The sequence below is a fragment of the Salvia hispanica genome, chromosome 1, assembly GCF_023119035.1.
Source record: "Salvia hispanica cultivar TCC Black 2014 chromosome 1, UniMelb_Shisp_WGS_1.0, whole genome shotgun sequence".
NCBI lineage: Eukaryota > Viridiplantae > Streptophyta > Magnoliopsida > Lamiales > Lamiaceae > Salvia > Salvia hispanica.
This window is the reverse complement of record NC_062965.1, coordinates 11,321,155-11,341,049: the sequence shown is the minus strand read 5'-3', so window position 1 is coordinate 11,341,049 and position 19,895 is coordinate 11,321,155. Positions and strand designations below refer to the sequence as shown.

At 36.8% G+C, this 19,895-nt stretch overlaps 2 protein-coding genes and 1 long non-coding RNA gene across 3 annotated transcripts; 1 reads left to right on the top strand and 2 right to left on the bottom strand.

Annotated features, from left to right (window-relative positions):
* Nucleotides 1-4,410: 4,410 nt before the first annotated feature.
* LOC125187034 (glutathione S-transferase T3-like) lies at nucleotides 4,411-5,100 on the bottom strand. The gene has a single exon (XM_048083545.1). The coding sequence runs from the start codon at nucleotides 5,098-5,100 to the stop codon at nucleotides 4,411-4,413; it is 690 nt and encodes a 229-aa protein (XP_047939502.1).
* A 2,509-nt stretch (nucleotides 5,101-7,609) lies between these two features.
* On the top strand, nucleotides 7,610-9,700 carry LOC125202200 (cyclin-D4-1-like). Its single transcript, XM_048100564.1, has 6 exons — nucleotides 7,610-8,032; nucleotides 8,246-8,350; nucleotides 8,426-8,524; nucleotides 8,605-8,806; nucleotides 8,908-9,029; nucleotides 9,114-9,700. Exons 1-6 carry the CDS (start codon nucleotides 7,655-7,657, stop codon nucleotides 9,393-9,395), a joined length of 1,188 nt encoding a protein of 395 aa, XP_047956521.1. The 5' UTR covers nucleotides 7,610-7,654; the 3' UTR covers nucleotides 9,396-9,700.
* Nucleotides 9,701-16,863: 7,163 nt separating this feature from the next.
* LOC125202857 lies at nucleotides 16,864-18,278 on the bottom strand. The gene is made up of 4 exons (XR_007173203.1): nucleotides 18,180-18,278; nucleotides 17,636-17,813; nucleotides 17,218-17,296; nucleotides 16,864-17,123 (listed from the first exon to the last, which is right to left on the bottom strand). It is a non-coding gene; the product is annotated as an uncharacterized LOC125202857 (long non-coding RNA).
* Nucleotides 18,279-19,895: the final 1,617 nt, after the last annotated feature.

Below are 19,895 nucleotides of genomic sequence, written 5' to 3'. Positions count from 1 at the left end.
TCAATCTTGTAAAGAGGCTTGTGATAAAGGTGAATATTTCATCTTTCTGTATGTGCACTGTGTGTCTGTGGAATGTGAAAAAAGGGTCAGAATTTTGATATGCCTTCAAAAGGGGACAAATATATACACCTTTACATCTCATGTTTCTCTCTAAATATTCAAAATCAGTATCCTAAGCTCTTTCATCTTGTTTCTTCCCATACCACATTTGATTTCTAATGTACATGTTACTCTGGATTAATTTAATTTTTGGGGTGTTTGAACAATAATTTAATGCGTGGAAGATTGTAGAAATTAAGGGTAGATTGAGATGAGATGAAATCAGTATATTTATATTGATATTAGGTTGATTTACTTCTGCGAAATATAAAATAAGAAGAAGTTGGTTTAGTTTATTACTACTACTATATTATAATGATTCATAACGGTAGTCTCCCCCATGTTCAGTGTAGCTTCGGTTCTGATTTATAGGCTGTAAATAGAATAAAAAATATCTATACAATCATACATTTATGTCCCAATGAGTTTATTAATATTGATTTATTATTATTAAATCGATATAATATGTCAATTTATATATATGTAGACTTTGTAAATTCGTACCCATAATTAAAAATATTTTGTATTTTAGTATCTTGCCATTTATGCTTTGCGAAAGCTAGATATATTTGATCTTTTAATTTCCTAATGTCATTACATTATCCTGCTTGATATGCACAAAATGAGGAGAAGAATATGCGTGAAGACAACAGTGATGTGTGTGGTTAATGTAGTAAATTAACATCAAACTGAGTTTGCACTTCACATGGTGCACGAAAAATATTACATGCATATCAAATTTAATAAAGTACTAATTTTTATGAAAAATTAAAATAGATTCCTTAGTTTTTATATGTGGTGATTCGAATTTCCAGCTTATTAATTAGAAGGTAAGTATCTTATTAAATTACACTTTTATGTGGCACAAAGGCATGGAAATGACTAAAGTAGAAAATGAGCTCACAATAGAACCATCACCAAAAAACCAATGATATCAAGATATAATAATAAATGTACTATCCAAAACTACTACAAAATGAAAGCAACAAATTAACATAAAGTAAATAGAAGCAAAAGAGCAACACACTTGAAGCCACCAACCTCAACCAATAGAGATGAGTGGTCTCAAAATAACTCTAAGCCGAAAAGAAGTTCCTATGACAACCAAAAAGTACACGAAGGTAAACAAAAACTAAATCATAGTCCAAGGCTTTGCTATTCGACAAATTTCAAAATATAGGTGTCATATACGATGCTAATCGGCAAATACTAGTGAATTTAAAATGAAAATGATTTAACTAATTTAACAGGGCGATACTTAAGATTAAGACATCGTCACATCTGACTGAAAGGGTGAAAGGGTACCGATATGCTCGGATTTTGTCCTGTTTTAAGGCTTTTATTTGGTCTGTTTTTAATGTCTAAATCGCAATTCATGTCCATATTTTGCATATTTTATCTATTTTGATATTTTGACATGTTTTGTGAGAATTGTGCATATTTGAGCAAAAAAGATAGGAAAAAGTCGAAGTTGCAAGTCTGGAGCATTCATGTCGTCCAGCGGTCCGCTGCAACATGCGCAGCGACCGCTGGAGCCTAGCGACCGCTACACTTAAAGTGGTCCGCTTCGGAGAAAGTTGTGCTGAAAATCTGAAAACGCCCAGCGACCGTTGGGAAGTGCGTAGCGACCGCTCGAGAAGCTCCCGAAGCTACTTGACTAGTTTGCAGCGACCGCTACCCAAAATGGCAGAGCTACGGACAACGCACAACGACCGCTAGCCACGGTGCAGCGGGCGCTGCGAAAACGCGGCGCACGATTTGACCTATTTTCTCTCCCGATTTTACCAAAATTAGCCATCTTTTACCTTATTCCACTAGGACTCGATTTCTTCCCTATAAATACCCCCTCAAACCTCTCCATTATTATCATCTTGTTGCCTAATAATTCTAGAGCATAAAATTGAGAGAGTTCTTCACTGTGCAAGAGGTTGGAGACGGAATCAAGCGAAGATCAAGGCTACAAGGATTCTACCTTTGGGTTTTATTGCTTTTAGTTCTTATGTTCACTTTATTTTCCCTTCATTCTATGTTTTTAGCTTATTCTGTCATTTGTAACTAAACTCATAGGATTCTAGGGATGTGTTAGTAACGACTTTGGTTATACAATACCTTTTTCTATTTAATATCCGTTTTGTTTTTACTTCGTTTCTTCCTTAAGTTGTTCCGTAACACTTCATGTTTGAGTGACACATTCGATGAAGAATTAATATAACTTGCTACATAATCGTGAGAGGAGGTTGGCAAGTTAGATCCACTTAATAGACACTACAATTAGCTTCCCTTAAAACGGCACTGTTAATTGAGAGTGAGGAATTTTCAATGGTCTTAGGAGCTTTTAGGAGTTACGAATCTAGGATTGACAACCCTAATGTCAGTAATCTACGCTTGTACCGCATGGGCATAACTAGTGTGACTCGTTCTATCGAAGTATAAACTGTGCTAGGGTATTGTAGTTGGAACTTGTATAACCATAACTGTGAACGCACATCTTTGGAATTCTCTTATCTCTCATATCTTTATCTCTATTATTTGTTGCAATTAGTTGTTTATAGCTTTCAGTGATCTTGTTTTCTAAAAGTTTTCAAAGTTCTCTAGTTTTCCAAATAGTAAAAGAAGCTTAGTAGAAGGTAGCTAGTCTGTGATTTTATTCCTCGTGTTCGACAACCCGATAATAACCTTTAACTATACTTGATCTACCTTGTATACTTGCAGGTATTTTTAGTGCTAATAAAAAATGCATCAGGTACGTTGATGCCACGTCACGTAAGGTGTGGCAATTATACAAAACAAGATTATGATACCATTATTGTGGTACCACCCCACCTTTTTTCACATTTATATTCCACCTCCAAAATACTGGATCCACATCACCGAGACCACCATCAATGGATTTAGTATCACTAGATCGCAAACACCGATCCGCCATCACTGAATCCTTTATAGCCAACGAATCACAGCATATCGGCAAAGCATGAAGGTTACACAATTACATGGACCAGAACAACTCCAACTTTCCTAATTTGTAGATTTAATTTCATTTTGTAGATGTGTATGTACTTTTTTTTTTTTGAAATAGAGAATGTAGGTTATCCACGAATGGCAAGAAATAGAGAATGCAGGCAAACTATAACGAAATCAAAGCCTTAGATTTTGCCAATAGACACTTTACAAGATTCAAATGTGTCTTATGCAGCATCATTCTGCAGCCACTAGACTGATCAAAAGCGATGAGAATACAACCAATTCTACACACATTTCATTTAAAACTAATATATAGATGTGAGATCTCTATTCCATTAACTTTTTCCACCCACTTTTCTTAACATTTCTTAAAATTCGTGCAGCCAAGAAGTGAGACTCCTAATGGCGGACGGAGGGAGTAAAACTTTGAAAATTTTTAGAGTGACATGCATTATAATATAAATATATGAAGTGAGTGATGTTAAACAATCATAATATACTTGTCCACACACTTTGAAAAATACTACTGTAAATGAGATAATTGAAAATAATTGATTATTTTAGATGTTATTGTTGTAAATTTTAAATGTATATAAGAATGTACATAATACTCCGTTCATCTCATATCACTCGCACTTTTCATTTTGGGTCATTTATTTTGGATTGATTTTTTAGTGTAATTAAATTACTCTCTCCATCCCACAATAGGAGTCACTCTTATTGTGAGCACGAGTTTTAAGAAATGTAAAAGAATAGTGGGTTGTAAAAGTTAGTGGAATACATGACTCACTGTTTTATTATGGTTTTATAATAAAATGTGAACGCAGTGGGTTAGTGGAATATGAGACCTACTTACTATTTATGGTAAAAATCAAGTGTGAGGCCATCCGCAACGCTATCTCTTATCCGTCTCTTAACCGTCTCATCTCTTCACTATTCATGGGCCCCACTGTACTTTTCAGCTCATCTCTTAACTAAGAGACAGCACCTGCAACCCTCCATCTCTTAACCATCTCTTAACTATTCATTCAATTTCATTTTTTATTTTTAATTCCAACAAATTCAATTAATAAAAACACACTTCATTAAAATAAAATAAATATTACAACTTAAAAGCCTAAAAAATAAAAAAATACATAATTTAAAATCCTAAAAAAAAAAAAAAAGTACATAATTTAAAATCCTAAAAAATAAAAAAACTACTCCGCCGGCGAATCATCATCCCCGAAGTCGGCGGTACAACTATACCAAGTTGAGCTCTCATATACTCAACTCCGGCCATATGGGCTGCAACTTGGCCAGGATTCATTTTTGAGAGGTTCGCCATCGTGGCGACTAGGTACATGGACATTAGGGTGTGCGAGCCCGTGCCCGTGCCGGAGCCCGAGCCCTCGCCCGCCTGGCTTGGTCCGCCGCGGCCCATCCCTCTCGCTCTCGCTCTCCCCCTGGCTCTAGCCGCCTTCGCCGCCTTGGTCCCTTGCGGCCGACGTCGTGCACCGGAAGAAGACCCCCTACATCATCGGTTGGCGTGCCCTCACGTGAGGTGTTGCCTTCGCCGCCATCACTAGACGAGTAGTGGCCACGCGCCGTGCGCTTCGTGCGTTTCGAGCCCGACTCGACACCGCCAGCCCACCTGTCAAGGTGGTGGACTTGCGACCAAACATCAACAAGCTTGAAATCTTTGCCGACGTCGTCTTTGAAGACCCGCAACGCCGCTCTCAGAATGTCGGCTCCACTGGCTCCGCTCTGATAATTCGCCTCTTCTCCCCTGTATATCGCGCAAAAAATTTTGACATCTTTGTCGCTTCGCTCCCAATGACTGCGGAGCATCTTCACGTTGCGGGGAACGGTATTCGTCGGCCTTCGTGCGTTGTAAACTTCGGTGACTTTTAGCCAAAAACACTTGTGGGTTTGTTGATTCCCGACGACAGGATCGTACGAGACGTTGATCCAAGCGTCGTACGAGCCAACGTCTCGGCTTGGCTGTATGCATGACGGCTGCCGTCTCCACCAGCCCTGCCTCCTCTTCCTCCTCGGCATTGACGCCGAGAGGCGAGGTTGATCCTGCCGGAGCCGGTGCCGGAGCCTCCACCAATTGGCCAGTCGGGCAAACTGCGTTCCGGCGCCAAAAAATTCTCCGGAATTTGGGATAATCCCGGCGATTGCTCGTACCTTTGGGGGGGGAGAGGGACGATAGTATGCATCCACATCAAAATGTGGTGTTTGGTACGCCGGCGGGGTGGTCGAGCCTTGGGTGCCCGTCGACGAACCGGGAGTACCCAAACAGTTGTACATGCTCGCCCAATCGTCGAACGAGTTCAAGTCGGACCCGACGGAGCGCCGCCTGCCGGAGCCGCCGCCGCTGGAGTTTCCATCGCCGGACATTTTTTCAACAATTTGAGAGTAGTGTTTGTGTGTAAAATGGAAGAGGAATGAGGAATGAGAGTTGTGTTTGTGTGTAAAATGGTGAATGGAGTATGGAGTATATTTATAGAAGAATAAAAAAAAAAAAAAAAATTTGAAAATTCGACCTTGGTCCGTTTGAATTTTTTTTTTTTTATTAAATTCGAATTTTTCGAATTTATAAAAAAAAAAAAATTATTACGTCATAATTACGACGCCCACTCGCGGGCCGGCGAGTGGGCGTCACGCAACGCTCCAGCGCGCGCCACGTGGGCGCGCGCGTTGTCTCGCCAGCTCGAGGCCGGCCTCGCCGGGTCGCGTCGCGCGACGAGATGTCTCGTTTCGTCGAGACGAGACGAGCCTCGCAACGCTGACTCGATGCTGGCTCGTCTCGTCGAGACGAGACCGAGCCAAAATCGAGCCCGCGTTGCGGATGCTCTGACTCTTATTGTGGGGCGGACCAAAATGGTAAAGTGTGGCTCTTATTGTGGGACGGAGGGAGTAGTATTTTAAGTGTAATGAGAGTTCACTTAATAATAGAATATTAAATTATCTATACTATATTAATTAAACATCCTAATTCTTACTTAAAATATAAATAGTGTAAGTAGTTTGACAGCCGAAATAGAAAAGTGCGAGTAACATAAACACGGGAAAAGTAAGAAAAAGGAGATGTACTCCTAAAAGTGTATTTCACTTTGCTCGTTCAGATTTAAAGTCAGGCTTGCCACACAAAATAATTTTAGTAAAAAATAATAATATAAATTACTAATTCTAATTTATATTCTACTTCCTCCGTCCCGCTTAAGATGACACGTTTTCTTTTTTAGTTCATCCCAACTAAGATGACATATTTCCTTTTATGGTAATTTTCTCTTTCCAATTAATACACTCAACCACTTTTTCTCACTACTATTAAAATATTCATCTTTCTTTATCTCTCTACTTTAATACTTATGCACACCTTCTCTCTCTCCAATTAAACATTTAAACCAATAACTCCTAAAATCTCGTACCGACTAAGCAATATGTCATCTTAGCCGGGACAGAGGGAGTAACATTTATCACCAATTTTAAATAGAAATTACGACTATTAATTTATTTTTCCTTATTCTTTCCATCAATGATTTTTAATAGGTAAAAACAAAATTACTTTTTTATTGTTTAATTTTAATAATTTATCAATAGTTAGATTAGATATTGCAGAATATTGCTTTTTATAACTTAAAAAATAGTCTCGTTATCTCCTTCTAAGTGATATATTTTTTTTATATATATAATTTTAATCAATACAGTACATTTTAAAATGAAAACATTATAAATACTTTTTCTTTCTACACTCAACTTACGAAACAAAATTATAGTAGTAGAAAATTTTGTGCCATACTAGACTAGTACATGATTCAACACTGACGAAACAAAACGTGTTAATGTGATTCGGACATTCGGTAATTAAGTAATTAGTAAAGATACCCACAAAGCTACAACGTTCAATTAATTGTGAATACTGTGACAACTAATTACTGCTAAAATGGTCGGCTTTGAAAATTATTTAATAAGAGTGTATTTAATACTATAAAAAAATAGGAATAGTTTTAATACACTTTTTAACCAACAAAACTATAAATGTAAAACTGACATAAATGTAACAGGTAAATATATTTGTGGATCTACATCAGTCACTAAATAAAGTTTGGCTAAAACAATATTCATGCAAGCAATTATTTTTTCAAAATAATTTTTATTACCAATATAATAGCATTATTATTTAAAAAAATTATAGTAAAATAGTATAATTAATATGTAGTTTGATTTAAGTTTTGATTTAGTGTAGACTGACGTATAATTTGAGAGAAAAATGATGATTTAATAGAACTGTGGCCTAATTTAGAATCTGTTTTGGAGCATAGTTTACCAATGCCCACATAACAAAAAGGATCACTTTTGGTACTTCAACAGCCATGCTTTTTTCCTTATTTTTTAAATAAAAATAATTATATTTAATATTTTTTGTTTAATCAACAACCCCACATAAACCATCTTCCAATTGCACTGTCCAAATCACAGACACTTTTTTTTTCTCTCTCTTGTACAACTATATATATAGACACTCCAATAGTCTCACTTCCCGTCCAGCCTCTCTCTCTCTCTTAGTTGCAGAAATGGCAGAAACATAAATCCAGTCTTTAGCATGCAAAAGAAAGCCCATCAATTCAACACCCCATCTTTTGATAGACAGCAAAGCACATTCATTGAGGCTGATTTCCCAATGGCTGATTGCAACGCCTTTGACTCTGCTTCAACAGACCTCCTCTTCTGCAACGAAGAAACCAAAGCCTTCTCCTTCGATGATGATGATGATGATCGCCAAAAAGATTTGATTTTTAACAATGGGTCATCATCGGATTCAGATTCACTGCTTCATCTCCCTTGCCTCAGTGATGAATGCATTCACCACATGCTACAGAGACAGGGAGACCACCTCCCCAGAGGTGATTACCTCACCAGATTCAGAGATGGGGAATTGGATGTTGGATTGAGGAGAGAGGCTATTGGTTGGATGCTCAAGGTGATTGATGATTGATTTCATTCTCATTTCTTCATAAAAATCCAATCTTGATGATTTTCCCAAATGGGATTTTTTCATCAAATGCTAATTGGGTTGTTTTCTTGATTGTTGCAAAGCTTTTATCTTTTTTCAGAGAAATTAAATGCAGAAAAAAGTGCTTTTTCCCTCCAACAGTTTCACTAATAAAACTGAATGTTTGTTTGTGCTTTACAGGCTTGCGCCCACTTCAGTTTTGGAGAGTTGTGTTTGTACACTGCTATCAGCTATTTCGATCGGTTTCTATCCATCTATGAATTGCCTCTGTCTTCATCAGAAAAGGTACATCACTGCTGAATTCATTCCCATTGAATCAAATCTTGAATGCTGATTTTCTCTGTGTGTTTTTTTGAGTAGGGAGGTGAGAACTGGGCAGCTCAATTAGTTGCAGTTGCTTGCTTATCTCTTGCAGCCAAGATAGAGGAGGTTAATGTTCCCTCCACCTTGGATTTGCAGGTGATCATCATTATACTTAAAATAGGACTTAGTCTTTGTTATTGTGATTGTGATTGATTGATTGATTGATTGATTAATAGGCAGAGGTGCCTAAGATGTTGTTTGAAGGGAAAACCATTCAAAGAATGGAGATTTTGGTGCTAAACCGTTTGAATTGGAAGATCAAAGCCTACACTCCATGCAACTTCATTGACTACTATCTTAGGAAGATGAATGAGGGTGGATTGCCATTAGGCCTCCTGATTAGCCGCTCCCTTCGCCTAATCTTGAGCACAATCGAAGGTGGTTAGCATCCTCTTTTTATTACACTTGGAATCCTATGAAGAAGAAGAAGAAGAAAAAAGTAGTAGTAGTATAATGTTTGGTTGTGATATTGAATGCAGGCATTGAATTCTTGGAATTCAAACCAGCTGAGATAGCTGCAGCTGTGGCAATGTGTGTTTCAGGGGAAATGCAAGCAATGGACATTGATAAGGCATTGTCTTGTTTGATAGGAGTTGACAAGGTAGGTCTTGATGTTGGTCCCCGCATAGTAATAGCAACGAAAAACGTGGTGTTTTGCATCTAAATCTTGATTGAATTTTTGCAGGAGAGGGTGGTGAAGTGCTTTAAAATGGTTCAAGAATGTAAGTCATCAATGAGGGGGATTACTACTACTAGTGCCACTAGTGTTGCTGCTGCGATGGTTGCGATGGCGAATGTGGCTCCACGGAGCCCGAATGGGGTGTTGGATGCAGCATGCTTGAGCTATAAAACTCATGAGCCAACAGTTGGATCATGCCCAACTTCCTCACACACTAGTCCAGTCACTAAGAGGAGGAAATTGGATAGTGAAGCAACCTTTTTAGGTGGAGATTCTTCAGAAATGTGACGCACATTATAAAATCAGTTATTTGGTGTGTGGAAATTAATAAATGGGAACTAAAAAGAGAGAAGTTGAGAAATGGAAGATGGGGAGGAGACATGCTTTGAGCATGAAAACATGGTAACTGTCATATAGTAATAAAAGCATTGTAATGTGTATGATGATTGGAGACGAAAAGTGAGGAACATCATTTGGGATGGGAATTTAGAAGAATTAATGCGTATAGTTATTCTTATAATGTTATTTTTCATGGATATTATGTAATTTTACTTCCCCTTTCTTATATAATAAAAATAAAAATTTGATTTGTAGTATTATTTAAATAGATCTCGAGATTATTCCCTTCGTGATTTCCATAGTGATGCAATCGCAAAGATGTATTGTTGATTTAGAAGAAAAAAAAAAGAGTCGTTATCAGATTTGTATCTAGCATCAGTAGGTTTTATTATTGACTATGAAATACTACTACTATAGAACTTTAAATTAATACTTGTGTGTGTGTTCAAGATCTCACCACCTCCTTTCTTATTTCATTTCTAATCAAATTGCTTCGGATCCTCTATCCTAATATTTCTATCGTCAACTTGTGTCCTACTATTAAATACATTAATATTAATATTAGTAGAATTTTATAAAAAAAAATTATAATTTTATAGAGGCCAATTAACAATTATTGCTAAATTCAAGAACACTCAATCCGAATTTAGTACACTTGAAAAATGATTTTAAAAAGGGCTTAATAGTGAGAAATGCACCAATTATAGGTCAATTCAGATCTTTATAATTAACTTTGGATATAGTAAAAAAAAATCATGGACTTTTATAACGTGTAGTCCAAAAACAATGATTATATACAACAAATCAATTCCAACTGTCGATTACAACCCAACGAAGATAAAAACGTGACAAAAAGTTGGTTCAAGTCAAATTCCTAGTTGAGACTAGACACTTGAGTTACTACTCATAGAACAAGCATAAGCAACGGCCACAATGTAAAATATTCGTCCATCATCCCATAACAATAAATCATATGCCAGTCTTACTGGTTACAAGCCAAATTTGTGAGATAAGTTCAATTTTGAGTCTTAATTTGTAAATCTAGTGAGTATTTAAACTTATTGGTCTTTTGATTGTGAAATTCATTTGAAAATATTTCACACAAGATTCTCCGGTCTTATTTCATCATTAACCTTTATTTTGTTGTCATCTATCCCTCAAATCTACCCAAATCATTGTCGTATTGTCTATGTACTTGAGTGAAAGTCATAGTATTCACATGTTGTGCGTGCCTGTGGGCCTAGTATAATAACCGTCAACATAAATTTTTTTAAATAGTTGGACACGCTAAATATATCTGTTCGTATATAAATTTAGATGACTGTGATCACATTCATAAATTAACATAGACATAGTAAAATTTAATGAATTGCAGCAAGGGTCGAGAGAACTTACCGTGGTGTAAACTAGTTGAATGTTACAATTTCTAGTTGTATAGAGTAGTAGTACTGATTTGCAATTAAATATATTAAAGTGTATTCATGAATTCCATGAATAGATATATCCACACCATATTAAATTGCAGTTATTTAGCTCAACAAGCATGATGCAACAACAAAAGGGTAGGTAAAAAATAAAAATCTAAGGTGAATGCAATTAGTAACAGGTGACTATCATGACAGCAATCCTCTTCACACTAAAAAGGACTAAATCCCACATTGGAACCTTCGACAAGTTTAGTAAGCCAGTATTTATTTGAGCAAATGAAGCAACTTAAATCATGTCATCAAAAGTCTCTAAATTTTCACAAACATATTTGGATTTATATGCCGAGTCCAACCCACAAATTAACACCAAATAGAAAAGGGAAGTATTGTGTAAATAGATATCTTGTTTATTGAAAACATTGTACTACTACTCTCTATCTCTTGATGCATTTTTTAAATAGAAAATTTAAGAAAAAAGGTTAAAATGAGGAAAAATAAAATAATAGAGGGAAAGAAAAAATAAAATCTTTTGCTAATAAATAAAATGACTCAACTATCTTTAAATAATCTACAGACTCAACTATCTTAAAACGGAGAGATTACCTTTAATTTGGTTTACATAAGTAAATATCTTGAGATGAATTCTAATGTCACGAAATAGAAAACAGGAATATAAAATTTCCAAAGAAAATTAAGTACAAGAGAAAATTGCAAAAAGAGAATGCATATGGAACTCGTCGTGGCACTGGATTTTGTGTAATAATTACATGTCATGCTGTTTTTGGGATCTGCAACAAGAATGTGGGCCCATAACCCAGGCCCACACCAATTTTGGTTTGACTGTTGCGTCCTCTGCGTTTGACCACTCACTAGTTAACTTGTCAATTTTTTTTCTGTTATTGTTAGACCCTAAAAAATTAAACACTAAGGGTGTCTCCACCGGCGCCCCTCTCGTTCGCCCGTCGGTAACATCCGACCGGATGTTCGCCGTAGGGAGTGGGAAGGGCGCCCACGCCCGTCCCGAGTGCCCCTGCGAAGGGCTCGCCCCTCGCGTCGACGTCCGACCGAAAGTCCGCCACTGTGGCGAAGGTCGGACGTCCGGAATTTTTAAATTTTTTTTTTTTTAAAAAAAAAAAAAAAAAAAAAAAAAAAAACTCTATAAATAGGGCTCCTCCAACATCATTTCATTCACACCACTTGTGTTGACAAGTTTCTCTCTCTAACCTCTTTTTTCAATTATCTATAATGGCGAGTAGTCGTGCGGGTGGTAGTGGCGGAAGCGCTAGTGATAGTGATGGCTTTAGTGATCATGAATTGGATCTCGCTGTGCAAGAGGCGATTGATCGACGGATCCGGCAGCGGCGGCAGCAGGCGGCGGCGGTCGTGCCTCGGCCGATCCATCGCCGACGGCATGTACCCCGGGACCACATTGCTGCACATATTCGGTTGTATGAGGACTACTTTGCTCCGCAGCCGCGTTTTGGGGATGCATTATTCCGCCGACGTTTTAGGATGCATCGTCCTCTGTTTATGCATATCGTTGGTGCATTAGAGAGAAGGTACGAGTTTTTCAGGATCATGGAGGATGCGGCTGGCAAACCCGGACACACATAAGTGTACGGCCGCAATCAGGCAACTGGCGTACGGAGGCCCGGCCGACATGTTCGACGAGTACCTCCACATTGGGGAGTCTTCAGATCGTCGAGTGTCTGTTGGAGTTTTGCGCGGGCGTTAGAGCGATATTCGGGGAGAGGTATCTTCGGCGTCCGAGCCCCGAAGACTGCCAGCGGCTGATTAATATGCACGGGTCGGTGCACGGGTTCCCTAGGATGTTGGGTAACATCGATTGTATGCATTGGGAGTGGAGGAACTGCCCCGCCGCCTGGAAGGGGATACACACTTCCGGCTTCAAAGCCAAGCATCCCACGATGATCCTTAAGCTGTAGTTGACTACCGGCTGTGGATATGGCATGTTTATTTTGGAGTGGCCGGGTCGAACAACGACATCAACGTCCTCCGTCGTCGCCCCTGTTCAACGATCAGTGCAATGGCATTGGTTCCGCCATCAGTTTCGTCGCCAACGGCAACCAGCACAACATGAGATACTATTTGGCGGATGGGATATATCCAAACTGGCCCGTCTTTGTGAAGACGGTCAAACATGCGATCGGGCCAAAGAAGTCCTACTTTGCGACCCGGCAGGAGGCAGCGCGCAAGGATGTTGAGCGCGCATTTGGTGCGCTCCAGAGTCGATGGGCGATGGTGAGGGGTCCGGCACGGCAGTGGTATATTCCCAACATCGGCGACATCATGTACGCGTGTATCATTTTGCACAACATGATTGTCGAAAGTGAAGGGGACGAACTGACTCAGTGGACCAGCGAAGATGACACGGGTGCCGGTCCAAGCCACGGCGTGGCCACCGCGAATGTGAACATGGGGGTACCTCATGGAGAGGTTGAGCGGTTGCGCGCATTTGCCGACATGCGGCAAAGAAATGCCCATATTCGACTTCAGGAGGATATCATCGAAGAGGTTTGGACGCGGAGGGGTGGACACTGATGTGGTTTTTTTTTTTTCTATCTACTATGTAATTTTTTTTTCGAATGATGTATGTTTTTTTTTAATGAAATATTCGTATTTCCCGTTCGTATTTGTGTCGAATTTAATTCCGTGAATTTTAATTTTAATTGTGAATTAATTTAATTGTGGGAAGGGCTAGTGCAGTGGGAAGGGCTAGTGATATGGCAGTGGAATGGGAAGGGCTAGTGCTGACGTGACATGCAGTTTTTGTGGGAAGGGCTAGTGGAGGGGCGAGTGGGAGGGGTGCCACCGGAGACACCCTAACAAAAAAAATTCTTTATTTGTTTTTTTTTAATCTATATCACCTATTGCACGTAATCTCACATTAATAAAGAGAGAAATGCACTTGATAATTTCACTATCACCACAAAATTTAAATGCGAACGAGGAAATAAAAAAACACAGTCGATTTTGATGTATTAATGTACCCAAAGAATGTACGTATTTTGATGTTGAAGTGCTGAGCTACTAGTCTGAATTCCACGCAATGATGTAAGAAAAATATATAGTACTGTACATCGTTATTATATAGGATTACTATCTTTCAAAATCACAGTTGAATCAAGTACATTCTTTGATTTTTGAATCTAATCCCATGTCAAAATATGAGATTATCATCCAAAACTTTGGTGCAAAAGTGTAAATTTTCCTTTAATGATATAATATTATAATTATCCTATGAATAGGCAACAGCCTCGCACTATTATAGGTAAAATAATAGAAGTATAGTTGGATAAAAAAATAGTAGGCATATTGACACCTAATATCATGGAACTTTAAAAGAGTTGGATTTTTTCCACGAATTTTGAAATTGGCAAATAATATCACGAATTTTACCCCAAGTTTGATATTTCCCACTAATGAAAAAATTCCGGCAAATAATATCATGATACGGACTTTTTTTTTTTTGTAATTTCTCGACAACAACTTCGAGAGTTTGAAGATTTTCAATCTTTGATTATATTTTTCTTGAAGCACATCCTCCAAATTTGTTCTTCAATCTATAAATATAACTTGAATTTTTTTATTGGTGAAAAATAACAAACTCGAAATAAAGTTTATGATATTATTTGTCAATTTCAAAGTTCGTAGGAAAAACTCAATTTTTTTAAAATTTGGTGTCAATATTCCAAAATACTAATATCCATGGATGGATTTTTATTTGACTATTGGGATTTGTATTAATGGGCTTGCTAAAGCCCTTTTCTGAATGTCAAATTCTTATTGGGTTTGATATAACCTCATGCCTCTATCTATGGCCACGTCACGTGATTAGAGATTAACCAATCATACACTAGTACTAAATTTTAACCATCCTTATTGGCGAACAATTTATATTTAATTTGTTTTACAGACTACATAAAATAAATATGATTAGAGTTGTTTTTTTGACAAACTTATGAGAGGGTAAAGCGAAGCATATCCTTGTATCGATGTTCTGACATGTGTGGTCAATATGCTCCTAGAAACTTGGATATATATGCTCTGTGATTGCATTGATGCGCGACGAACATGGGTTGGGTTGGGCATCTGCAGGTTTCTGGGGTGAAGTGGTTCTTAGACTCGATGTCCAAACGCTAAGTTTTGATGATCGTGAGATTCACAATGTGAGATTTAAGTTATAACTTTAGGGAGTGGGAGGAGGTGGTGCATAATTTTTGGTGTTGGATGTTCGCTTATTTGAGAAAAAGGCATGATTTATTATGCACGCGTACAGATGAGTCCGAAGGCTGTTATATCACATACTGTTATTATGGCTAGGAATATTCATGATATCAGGTTAGCAGCTCCAGGAGGTGATGGGGTGACATGAAGTGCAATTTTAGTCGGCTGGAGGTCACCTTCGCCAGGAGTTCTAAAGTTGAACACAGATGCTTATCTAGAGCAGACATCTGGTCGTGCCTATGAGGGAGGATTGATAAGAGATGATGTAGGTAACTGGAGTTAATTTGAGGTTAATATCAGGGTTTGTTCTTTATTGCTTGATGAGGTTTGGCGTATATTTCATGGATTAGAGTTGGCTAGAATATTGGAAGTGTGAGTTTCGGAATTAGAGATTGATAATAACGTGGTTGTTACTATGATTTTAAGACACTTTGATGTCTCTATTGATTATTGAGTTGAGGATTCCCATAATGCTTCAAGATTTTAATTCGGTCATGTTGCAGCATATGCTTACATGGTTTACAACAATGTTCATGCATTGAAGAATCCACCCACAAGATTTAGTATTTGGCAATGGATGATAAATTAAGTGTGTTTTTATACTCCCTTCGTCCGCGAATAGGAGTTTCATTTCTTTTCGGCACGTGTTTTAAGAAATGTTAAGAAAAGTGAGTGGAAAAAAGTCAGTAAAATATGAGTCACACTTGCATATATTGGTTTTAAATGATATGTAAGTGGATTGGGTTAGTGAAATATGGGGTCTCTTTGCCATTTATAGCAAAAGAACCAGGACTCCTATTCGCGAACTGATCAAAATGAAAGACGAGACTCCTATTCGCGGACTGATGGAGTACATTAATTCTTATCTCGGTTTATGCCTGCTTTTCTCTACCAAAAAGAAAGAGCTTTCTCTAAAAAAAAGACATGCATGAGAAGATGAGAGTTGACTAAGGATGGCCTGCAAATCTAAATTTGAAGTGAGCCAACCCAACTTGAGCCTCATGTCTAACTCACTAATCTATCTATACTAATATAAAGTGAGAGTTGTAGTAAAAATAACAAGATTGCCATTGATGGCTGTTTTGGCGGGAAAAAATTACAGTATGTGAGAGAGTAGTTTAGGTAAATCCAGTTGGCTCAATTTAGAGCTATTAGAGGGGGAGAGACCGAGACAAGAGAGAGAGATAGAGGAGGCAGCTAATTAATACCTGAATTTTTTGTATGTATCAAGACATAATTTATAGAAAGAGCCTATATTTGTTAGGTTTGCAGTCTTTACTAAAGAAATTTATTCTATTACAACATGTATATTTATTTTATTCTTTCAAAGCTGCTGATCCATTAATCAATTTCCAATGCCCTTTATCCATGAAAAAAATTATTGACGTATTAGTAATTATATTTAATATTACTTTCAGCACTAAACACAAAGAATCTACAAGCAAATCTAAAAAAAAGTGTGACAGCCTATAAAATAAAGCTTTTTTGAATTAAGTAAAATATTCATTCAGTATGTATGACATATTATATCTACCAAAAATAATGAATATCCCCTAATTCAGTTATCAGCCCACGTAAATTTTCATTTGGCAATGCAAACATTTGATAGGCTGTCACACTTTTTTCTATTCATATTTCCAGCAGTTTCCAAGAGAGAAATTGAGTTAACACCCACCCGTGCTTCATATTTTCAGCAGTTTCCAAGAGAGAGAGAAATTGTGTTAAATTCATATTTGCTGTTGTTTCCAATGTAATTATCTAAAAGGTCTCTAATGTTATGTTTTTATGGGGAAGATGCACCTTTCTAACCAGCATGCTAAAGATGGGAGTCCTATAAATACCCCCCTATCTTAACACTCTCACTATCACTTACTTCTCTCTGAATCGAAATCATCAAACTCATTGGTAACCTTCTTGCAATTTGCTTTTCCATATCTTATTCCATCCCTCTGTATCCCTTTGATCAATTTTCTTCATCTCATTCCTTCTACTTCTCTGCAATCTGCAACATTGTTTTAGTTGTTGTTGTTTAATCTTTGAATTTGTTTATGTTGAAAGAGATATTAAAAGAACTCAACAATGCCTCGGTGTTGCACCTTGATAGATAATTTGTATCCTTCGATTACTTCTTCTGTGATAGAGTGCGTTGCATCCGTGTCTTTGATGTTGCAGTGCCTGGGAATAAGGAGGAAATCATTAGCTTAGATTGTGTGCTTCATGATCGAGAGGTATAATTTAGTACTATAAGACAGATTCATAATCTATCTATCTGTTTCTATAAATCTGGAAATCTGCCACGTTTTAATGCACTTACTTTATCTAACATTTCAAAGTGTGAGAATACAAGCAACATTTCCAAGGAATTTGATTGAGAAGCTTCGTCCTATTCTTTTCAACTAATTAACTCTGAAATCCAAATTGATAAATATCACCTATTTATTATGTAATCTGATATAGAAAGGGCATTAAGATAGTTACTGCCCAGGATTTGTGTAATATCTTTGGATGTGTTACCTTTTAATGTGCATCGTTTTCTGCACTTCTTATATCTTCAAGTGTAGACTTGAAGAGTCTCTCATGGATGAATCACTCATCTGCACTATTGCAATCTCTATGTTAATCTTTTCGTCTCTCTTTACCTTTTGTATTTTCTTCCTCTTATTTTGGAAATTTTGTTCACTCATTTTGTCACCTGTAAGGAATCAATAATCTTATTAGTGTGGATCAAACATGGAAAACATTGCAATAAGCTCTAATTATACATATTTAGAGAAACTTCTGTAATAACTCACTGAACTGTTTAAGTTCTCTATCTTGATTAGAATTTGACACATATGATTTTACAATCTTTGAAGCCTGCTATGTTTAATTTTTAAACATGCTCTGAAAAAATAATTGATTTATGTCTGCTGTGAAGTTGTTAAACGTTTTTGAGTCAGGGGTTGTAAGTATGAATGCTTTTGAATTTTTTCTCAAATCTGTGTAGGTTTTCACCAATTTGTGAAAGTTTGATGTAGAAAAATCATTGATCTATGGTTGGGAAAAGAAATTTAGTTACCTTTCGCAGTTTACGTCCGTCTGTTAGTTTACAAACCCATATAACATTCCACCGCTTTCATCGGTGCCGTTTCCTTTCATTTTGTTGCCTCATATCTGCTATTGTACAGATGAGAACAGATCTGCTATCGTGTAGAAAACAATGAGTGTTCTATTAGAACAGATCTGAAATCTAAATCAATTACAAGTCGTTTAAAATAGTTGAATCAAGAAGCGGATTTTACCTTTATCTTACTAATCTAAAGTGTCAGTTTGGTGAAAAGACAATTTTATCCTTTTTGGAGGGGAAGCTGACTTTGTAATTAAGTTTTTCTAATTTTTTACAAATATTGGCATTATACATGTTGCAAAAAATGCTCAATTGAAGCAGAGGCTTCTCAAATGTTGGTGTAAGGGTATGACTTAGCTAAATTTATGGCTTATAATGGTTTTACGTATATAATAATGAACTTGATGTTGGTAAGATAAAACTAATACCTTAACTTATTTTGGTCTTTAATGAATGGTTTTTCTGCAAGTGTTAATCAAAGTTATAAATTAAAAGTCTCTATATTCTTCTGTTTAATGAATGATTTTTTAAGTCTTTGTTTTTGTTTTGAGGTTTGCTTTTTTTAGTTTCTTAGTCCAGGCACATTAGTATTGAGGCACATGAAATCAACAAGAGTTTAAGCTTTAGCACTTATTCTAATCTGAACATCTCTTAATCCACTAAATGAACACAAAGTATACTAAACCAACAAAATCTTATCATACAATCATGTTTTAAGAAAAATTATTTGCAAGATGTATTCTATTTAGATGAAACCATACTCTCATACTATAGTCAGACAAGAATATGTAAATTGATTGACCTACACTTTTAGAACACTATTGTTTTAATTCTACAACCAGCTAAGCAATTTTCTTCTCATTTTGCAGATATATATTTTCAATTTAAGCAAATGAAGAAACTAAGAGATCTTCTACTATAAAGGAAGAGTTATTTTCTTTATGAAAGCTCAAATAATCAATGAGGTAAGCCATCTATACCTTGCATTATCCATTTTGTCTGGAATCTGTATTTAATCTTTAGCAAATGTACCTAAATGTACGTGTGGAATACATGACGGTTACCACATTTACCCAAATTAAATTTCTAATAAACATTGAAATTTAAAGGCTTGTCTTTCAAAAATTTGATATTTGGTCCTTTGCTTTTAGTCACTTCTGGATTCGAATCTACTATTAAGTTTTCGCTTTTGAGTTATGTGTATTCATAATTTCGCAGTTCCAATCTATAATTTACACATGCAGATCATAACAATCTAAATTTTTGAAGTTTATGTTGAAGTAGATAAATTCAGAAACTTTGAACAATTTAGCCATTCTAATCTTTGTAGTTTCAAATATTCAAATCGATTTTTACTTTGGAAGAAGTATTCTTCGAATTTTCTTTGGCTGTCGTTCGTGAGCTTGATCCGGCTCCAGATTTTTTTTTGATTTGCTTGGTTTAATGGTTTTTTTGGTTGATCAAGAAGTGTTGTAGCAAGTTTCCTCCTTTTGAACTCCGATCTGCCCCGTTTGGTCGCCATCGTTTTTGTCGCAGCAGACGCCGGCGGAGGAAGGTCCTTCGGTTAAATCCTTCAATCGGCTGTTGATAAAAGAGGAAACTTGATATAATTTATTGATCATGTGCTACCCGTAGAATTTGGCTTCAAGAACGTGCGATGGGTGTGAT

Coding starts and splice junctions, on each gene's coding strand:
- LOC125202200 (XM_048100564.1), top strand. CDS start 7,655: ATGCAAAAGAAAGCCCATCAATTCAACACCCCATCTTTTGATAGACAG. Junction 8,351..8,425: donor CTCTGTCTTCATCAGAAAAG/GTACATCACTGC, acceptor TTTTTTGAGTAG/GGAGGTGAGAACTGGGCAGC. Junction 8,807..8,907: donor AATCTTGAGCACAATCGAAG/GTGGTTAGCATC, acceptor TATTGAATGCAG/GCATTGAATTCTTGGAATTC.
- LOC125187034 (XM_048083545.1), bottom strand. CDS start 5,100: ATGCCGAGGAGGAAGAGGAGGCAGGGCTGGTGGAGACGGCAGCCGTCA.